Source organism: Molossus molossus, unplaced genomic scaffold, assembly GCF_014108415.1.
Source record: "Molossus molossus isolate mMolMol1 unplaced genomic scaffold, mMolMol1.p scaffold_m16_p_7, whole genome shotgun sequence".
NCBI lineage: Eukaryota > Metazoa > Chordata > Mammalia > Chiroptera > Molossidae > Molossus > Molossus molossus.
The window spans coordinates 103,344,099-103,352,213 of NW_023425401.1; the positions used below are offsets into that span (position 1 = coordinate 103,344,099).

An 8,115-nucleotide genomic window follows, 5' to 3' on the forward strand; every position below is an offset into this window, starting at 1 on the left:
GGGACAGGGGAGGAGGGAGCTGCCAGCCCAAGGATGACGTCAGAGAAACAACCTGGACACAACCCGTCCACCACACTGAACCATCCCTGGATACACCTCATTCCTCTCAAAAGAGAAGTTGAAACATCTCTGGAAAAAGCAAGTGTGGGACAGGAGAAAGGGAGAGAACTCATTTGAGGAGAGCCTGGATGGGAAGTCGGTCTCGGCTGTGACATCACAGGAAGCACCTGCCGGGCTGTGGGGCGCTGCAGCCGGGCTTCTCACCCCGAGACCACAGCCAGTCCTGGCCTAGGCCTTGCCCGTCGGCCCGGATCCACCATGGGCTCCAGGCTGCTCTGCTGTGTGGCCCTCTGTGTCCTGGGAGCAGGTGAGTGAGGGGCCCAGGAGGCACAATCCCCTCTGAGCTCTCCATGCCCGATCCCACCTCCAGCAACAGGTTGGCTCCTGGGACTTGTCTGAATTCTGACTCTTTCTTTTCAGGTCCCTTGGACACAGCAGTTTTCCAGACTCCAAAATACCTCATCGTGCAGGTGGGGAATGAGGAATCCCTACGTTGTGAGCAAAAGCTGGGCCATAACGCTATGTACTGGTATAAGCAGGACTCCAAGAAGTTGCTGAAAATTATGTTTACCTACCGTCTTCAGAAGCTTATTCTAAATGAAACAGTTCCAAGTCGTTTCTTACCTGAAAATCCTAGCGAAGATCTTCTGAAACTTCAGGTCAACTCCATGGAGCCAGGTGACTCTGCCGTGTATTTCTGTGCCAGCAGCCTAGACACAGCCTTGCAAAGTCACGGCCTCCCTGTGCACAAACCCACCCCGCTGGCCCAGCCAGGAACCTGTGGAAACAACATGATCACTGGAGCTCTCTTCATCTCACTGGGAGACCCATATTGGGGTTTCATCTGCAGTACAGCCCAGGGTACCCAGTGGGGTAGTTCTACAGTCTATATGCTAGAAGTCTCACTGAATTCTACTCATCAGCTAGACTCCCAGGGGTGGGGAAGCTCTTTTCTGCCAAGAGCCATTTGGATATTTATAACATCATTCTCAGGCTGTACAACATTATCAACTTAAAAATTAGTCTGCTGGCCCTGGCCAGTTTGGCTCAGCGGTTGGAGCATCTGCCTGCGGTCCGGAGAGACCCGGGTTCGGTTCCCACGAAGGGCACGTACTTCGGTTTCAGTTTGTCCCCGGCCCTGGTTGGTCGTGCGGGTGGCAGCCACTCGATGTGTCCCTTCACGTCGTTTCTCACTCTCTCTCCCTTCCTCTCCCTCCCTCCCACTCTGTCTGTACAAAAAATGGAAAAATATTCTCGGGTGAGGATAAAAAAAAAAAAAAAAATTAGCCTGCTGTATTTGTGAGACTAATTTGGTGAGGTGTGTGTTCAGCTGGTACTGATCTCAAGGGCCTTAGTCGGTGGGAGGGATGTTCCCCACCCCAACAGCTGACATGTGGATTTCCAATAAATTCACCTAAGTATTCAGGACTCTGCAAGCAAGACAGGGCCCTGTTCCAGGCACTGAACATCTTACCTGATGGAAGAAGACATTTCTTTTCTTTCTCTGCTGTGCATATTATACATAACAATAGTATTAAAAACACACTATTTACTTAGAATGTTTGATGAGTGAAAACAAAATGGAGAGGTGAAGGTAAATGTTTCTAAGATTAATAGGAAATTTAGATGATCAGTGAGTTCCCTGGTTAATGGATAAATATTTAAAGAAGTATGAAAGTCCATGACAACAGATAAATTAGAAAGAAAGGGTGAGGGAGAAGAGACAATAGAGGTGGCCTTGTGCATTGCAGACTCTCTCTCTCTTTCAGAAGGATGACCAGTGTGATTCTTCCCAATTCTGACTGTCACCTAGCGCCTCCTCTAGAGAAGGCAGTGAACAGATGATGGAGGATATCATGAGAAATGGAAAGACAGGACTTTGGACACAAATCTCTAGGCAGTAGCTAAACCAGTCTGTGATCCTACCTTGAGTGAGAGAACATGATCAAATTTGTATTTTGGTACAATAACAGCCGTAGCAGAATGGATCAAAAGCTTCTGAGTGGAGTGAGCATTTAGGAAACTACTAAAATATTCTACGTGAAAGATTTTAAAAGGATTCATATAGGGAATTGGTGATGATATAGAATAGAGACTCTGGATTATGTTATGTTCTTGTAAAGAGTGTTAGGATTGATTGTGGCAGGTTTGCTGGTAGGATTTGCTAGGATTTCTTTCACTTTGTCCCTTTTTCTTAGGGAGCCCTAGCATGTGTCCTTATTACTAGTGCATGGCCTCTTTGGGGTCCCAGTTGTAATCATAGCATATTCAACAACGTGATTATCTTCTGAAATCTCAATTCTCTAGCTTTCTACCACTTATTCTCTGCTCAGACTTCTAGAGCCCATCCGGTAAATACATATTAGAAATTGGCCAAGAAAAAGGGATTAGCTTACATATATTCTTGGGGCGCCTGTTCAGTACTCTATACACCAAATCCCAGATGTCTTGGAATCAGTTATATCTTCCTGTTTATCTTCAAGCAACACCTGCCATGTCTATTTTATAGAGATAGTGCTTGAGTGAATATACTTGCACCTTTACCATTCACTTTTTCACTATTGTTCTTGCAGTTCAGACCATCCTGAGGTTATTTCCCTTCAGGCACATCCGTACTTCAGATAACTCACCTTTCACCGACCTGCTCCTTTGGGATATACTTACTTTGGCTATTGACTTAGGGCAACAAAGCCTCTCTCTTTCACTCATGATTCGAGGTCAGTTTAAACTATGTTGTGTTTGTTTATTTTTGTAATCTTTGGAGTTTTTCTTAGTTATTGGGAGCCAAACAATGCAATGAAATTTTTTTTATTCAGACTTTTGGTGTTTCATATAGAAGGACCAGTCAGAGTGTCTTCTTCTTATAGTGGGTATCTATCATAATCTCACATGTACAGTCTCACATGTACAAAGTGATTTAATCACTGGAAGACCAAATACTTTTCTCAAACGTCTTATGGTGCATTTTCTTCCCTGGACGTCAGCTATGAAGGTGTTTGAGGACCTCAGGACAGACGAGGTCTGTGGTGAACAGGGTGGTCACTACTTGCTAATGGCAGTGACTGAACCAATCCAGTGGGCCCTTAGGCTCCCCACGGGCTGTGATAGTATCTGGGTTTCATTCATTACCAAGAACCCGGACGTAGCCATGTCTGCTGAGCAACCAGGACTGTCCAACGTATGTGGATGAGCAGCACTGTTGTCCATGATGTTTGTTATTCTGGATGCTTCTTCCCTCCTTAGCTTCCCCAGGATTTCTTACCCCTGGCAGCTCCTCCCAGCCTGTGGCAGGAGGGTAGGTGTGGATTGCTGGTGCTGGGCTGGTCAGAGCCTGAGAGCTGAGGAAGGTGCTGCTTTGGCCACAAGGAGGAGCTGGGGCTCTGTTGAGACCTCTTGCTGGTGGATGGGAGGGGGTTGTCAGTGAGTGGAGGGGTGAGGAGAGGAGGGAAGCCAAGGCCTGGGCCCCTTCTTCTGTCAGTCAGAAGCTCAGTTACAGGAGCTCACAGGTAGGACAGGGGAACCATTGCCCTGCATCACTGCCCTGTGTCCTCCTTCAGCACCTGTTTGCTCTGCGCCAGGCCAAGCCCGGATCCTCAATGCAGGGCCAGAGGCTTCTTGTCCCTTGTGGGGATCCCTCAGCACCCTTCCCAGGGCCTGGCTGTGGGCTGCCAGCACAGTCGTGCACTTTAAACGATGGGCACTACTCTGTCCTATGTTCCCCCCTCCATGCTGGGCAAAGGGGCTCCAACGGGCTTCGACGCCCAGGGGAACAGCGTGTTGAGTGACGTCCTGCCTGACTGAGCAGGGAAGGACTAGGTCCCTGGAAGGGGAAATGCTCTGTGGCTGAGAGGGAATCGGAAAAGGACGAGGACCGACAGAGAGTCTGTATGATGACGGAGGCAGCAAAGAGCTCAAGGGCAACTGTCAGAGGAATAACACACCCCTGTCCATTGACATCTGCCTTCTGTCAGAACCTATCTGAGGCATAACAGGGAGGAAGGACCATCCCTGGGGGATGGGGAAACTGTCAGGGACAGTGACATCACAAGCAGATCGACCAACCAAGGCCCAGGAGACCAGAGCACGGCCCCCTGCCAGGACAGCCTAGTCACAAGGCCACTGGGCCCTGAGGCCACCATCGGAGGCTGGCTGCTCTGCTGTGTGGCCCTCTGTCTGCTGGGAGCAGGTGAGTCCTGGGCTCAGATGGGCTGTGCTCCACGCTGTTGCCCCGTGGCTGCAGCGTCACCCTGCTCTCTGGGCTTCGTCTGAATGTTGTCCCTTTTCCCAACAGTCCGCATGGACACTGGCGTTACTCAGACACCAAGGCACCTAGTCATGGGGAGGACAAGTAGGAAGTCTGTGAAATGCGAGCAACACCTGGGACATAATGCTATGTATTGGTATAAACAGCGCGCTCAGAAGCCTCCAGAGCTCATGTTTGTCTTCCAGTTAAAGAAACTCGTTGAAAATATGACTGTGCCAAGTCGCTTCTCACCCAATTGCTCAGACAGCTCTCAGTTATACCTGCACCTGGATGGCCTGGAGCCAGAGGACTCGGGCGTGTACCTCTGTGCCAGCAGCAAGGACACAGCCTTGCAGAGTCACCTTCTCCCTGTGCAGAAACCTCCTGGGTCCAGCCCGGAAGCTGTGGGGCGACCACGATGCGGCTCAGCATTTCCCGTGAGACTCTCAACAGAAATCTCAGAGCAGGATGCTCCCTGTCAATGTACTGAACATGGCAACGCTCAGTGTCCTGCACACAAACCTCCTGGGGCCTTGCCTGTCCTTGTCCTGAACAAGACTGTACCTGGACAGAAATGTTGAAGCTCAGGTTCTTCTAGTAACTTCTTACCAGCCCTTGCCCTGGGGGATCTTTCATGAGACACATTATACTCTGGCCACTGCAGCCCCACCAAGCCTCTGTGGAATAGGGACCTTTCCCTGACTCCTCTTTCTATGCAAGTTACACCCTGGATCGCAGCCCTGATCCCAGCTCCAAATATGCTCAGACCTTTTCCAGACCAACTCATTCCCTCACATGTGCTTTTGTCAGTTCCCTCCACTGAGGACAGGAGATCTCTATCCAGTGTGCTTACATTTTCCTTTGGCGTCTTGATCCATAAGAGCTGGGAGTCACAGATCCACGATTCTGTATCGAGGATGTGGCTCTGAATGGGCGGGCAAAGAAGACGCTGTTCCCGCCTGTGTGATCAGGGCTCACGCCCGGCCTAGCTGTCCTGAAGCCCACGTGCCCCAAGGAGCCTCTGCAGCTACAGCGTGTCACTCAGGGCCTGTGGGCCACACACTCAGGACACGGGGTGAGCCACGGGCAATGTGTGTCTACGCAGGCACGAAGGTTGACTGTCCCCCCTTCCCTAAGAACTCCAAAGCACAGAGCCGAGGACACCCCCACTCACTGACCATCCATGATCACCTGGGTTCTCTGTACAGTGGCCTTGGGGGATGCTGCCCTCAAAAACACAAGGACACTTTTGTTATGTCCTTCTCAGTCCCGGATCCTTCGTATTTCCTTCGTCTGGACCATTTGTTGCTGCCTCATCTTTCTCTTGGCTTCCATTCCCTTCTTGAACAGAACCCAGGGATGCACCAGTCAGACGGATGCCACTGGTCTTTGAATACCCTTAGAAAATGAGCCATGTGGCATAGTACTGGTATGGACACAACCCAGGACTAGGACTAACACAATCCAATGTCCAGTGCTCAATTTATAGTCCAAGAAGATTTATTTGTAGGGTACCTATCTCGAAAAAGACAAGGTTACCACTAAAAATGCCAGCTAATAGATTCTAAGCAAGCTAGACCTGACTTCTCACCCTGGACCGGAAGCTTTGCCCTTTACTTTTATGCCCGATCAGCGGTACACAGAGAGAAGCACCCCATCCATGCCCATTGCAGCTCCTCGGAGTCTTACTGCAAGTCCTGGTTCTGGAGAAAATCCTCATCAGCTTGTTTTCCCAAGTCCTTGTCTATTTTCTGATTCATAAGACTGGCCTATCCCTCCTAGCATTCTAAGCACTGTAGAGGGTTAGAATCATTTATTTCTTACTTGGGCATCAGAGAAAAATGTAGAGGAAATTCATCACATACATCCGTGTGCTTACATATGGGGAAGGGGCATTACATTACTATCAAGGAACAGAGGCAAAGAGAGGATTTCTGAGAAGAGTGTGTAGCCGAGAAAGAAATTCTCCAGCAGTGTGGACACAGTGCGTATCAGTATTTTTCAATTTGAGGGTGAACTGTGGGAAGAGGCCTGTCTGAATCATCGGCCTTGGGCTGACTGTGGGGTCATCAATGATGAAACAACTTCTGTTGACTAGTAATCATCAATACATCCTTTAGCCAGTCTGCAGTCTATCTCCATGACCATGCTTTTCTCTTTCACACAAAATCCAAACTCAGCTACAACTGTTTCCTTATTTTACCTTTATTTGAAAAGAGAAACACAGTGCAGAAAGCAAATAGTAAATTCATTCCTAATTAAACCTACTTCCCCAGAACAGCCTTTTCACAGGTCACCAGCTCAGTGAGCTCCAGGGCACTGCTCTGGGCAGTCTCAGGATGAGTCCTCCTCTGTGCCCAGCGGCTCAGGGGAAGGGGTGCTTTGGGGTTGGGGTGCAGGGCTAGGTACTCAGTGTCCGGCAGGGGCGGGCAGGGGAGTGAGGTGTGCCCTGGGCGTGGGGGACAGTGCTGGCCAGCAGCCACCCCTCACAGAGAGGCTGTGCAAGAGGGCATGGGGACTAGAGCGGCTGACCTGGGGCCTGCCCAGGGGTACAGTGGACCAAGAGGCGGCCTCCATGGAGAGTCTCCTCAGAGCAGTGCGGAAATCAGAGCAGTGACGTCATAGGCAAACAGTCCTATCAGGGAACTGGGAGGTGCACATTTTTAGAGAGCTAACCTTAGGGGACCCCACCCTGAACTAGGAGTTGTCTTGGGGTGCGGCCATGGGCCCCAGGCTCCTCTGCTGTGTGGCCCTGTGTCTTCTGGGAGCAGGTGAGCCCTGGACACTGTGTGTGAGCCTCTGATACCCGTTTCCCATCCCTGAAGAACAAGCCCCTGGTGAGGGCAGCAGGGGAGGCTCCCTGTGCTCCCCCCTCAGCTTTTCTCTGCCTCCTCCCACCAGGCCCAGTGGATTCTGGAGTCACCCAGACCCCAAAACACGTGATCAAAGGAAGAAATCAGCAAGTGACAATCAGATGTTCCTTTATCTCTGGACACCTGTCCGTGTACTGGTACCAACAGGCCCAGGGCCAGGAACCCCAGTTCCTCGTGGAGTACTATAACAAGAAAGAGAGAGAGAAAGGAAACCTCCCCGATCGATTCGAAGTGAAACCGGTCGGTGACTCTGGCTCTGAGCTGATCATGAGCTCGCTGGAGCTGGCGGACTCAGCCCTGTACCTCTGCGCCAGCAGCCAGGACACAGCCCTGCAGGCTCAGCAGCCTGCTGTACAAAAACAGCCCTGCCCCACTCAGGAAGTGACCGCCAGGGGGCAGCCGCCAGCCAGCCGGGCTCTGCCCCCGCACAGCTGCCTGCCTTCCCCAGGCCCTGTCTCTGCTGCTTACAGAGGTGCTAGGTTTTAATGCTCATGGACATCACGCGACTTGAGTAGTATTTTACCTGTTTGTATATCTGTTGGGAAGTAACTATCCCAGGTCTCATATATATACGTTGATTTCATCCAACAAACACCCTCACGGGAACTCCCAGAACAATGTTTAAGCAAATATCTGTGCACCATGAGCTCTAGTTTAGCTGGCACATTAAATCCACCACCACTCCGTCCTCCTGGGCTGCATGGAGATGTAATACGGTTAAAACAGGACGTAACAGGAATGCAGATATCTTGATTCCCTTTGTTAATTTTCTTCTACCATTTCCTGTGTGTGAAGGTAGATACGGACACACTCTCCCTAGAAACCCTGTAGTTCAGGGCTGTAGAAGTCAGAGATAAAGGTATTTATGCCTGATTATTCATTACATGCAATTAAACAGGGCATGTGACATGCACCCCTCCTTAGACATGATTACATACA

General features: G+C 50.3%; 1 protein-coding gene and 1 gene segment (V, D, J or C); both read left to right on the forward strand.

Moving 5' to 3' along the window:
- The first annotated feature begins 262 nt into the window (after positions 1–262).
- Positions 263–4,884, forward strand: LOC118619714. The gene is made up of 4 exons (XM_036246348.1): positions 263–367; positions 481–997; positions 4,032–4,246; positions 4,352–4,884. The coding sequence occupies exons 1-4, from the start codon at positions 319–321 to the stop codon at positions 4,882–4,884; spliced, it is 1,314 nt and encodes a 437-aa protein (XP_036102241.1). The 5' UTR covers positions 263–318.
- Positions 4,885–7,008: 2,124 nt separating this feature from the next.
- On the forward strand, positions 7,009–7,662 carry LOC118619715. The segment is given in 2 exon segments: positions 7,009–7,074; positions 7,205–7,662. Coding segments are annotated over 2 exon segments (507 nt in total).
- The last annotated feature ends 453 nt before the right edge of the window (positions 7,663–8,115 follow it).

Excerpts from the sequence above, each read along its gene's own strand:
- LOC118619714 (XM_036246348.1), top strand. The coding sequence starts at position 319 with ATGGGCTCCAGGCTGCTCTGCTGTGTGGCCCTCTGTGTCCTGGGAGCA. Across the intron at positions 368-480 it reads CCTCTGTGTCCTGGGAGCAG|GTCCCTTGGACACAGCAGTT; the intron begins GTGAGTGAGGGG and ends CTTTCTTTTCAG. Across the intron at positions 998-4,031 it reads CATCAGCTAGACTCCCAGGG|AACCTATCTGAGGCATAACA; the intron begins GTGGGGAAGCTC and ends GCCTTCTGTCAG.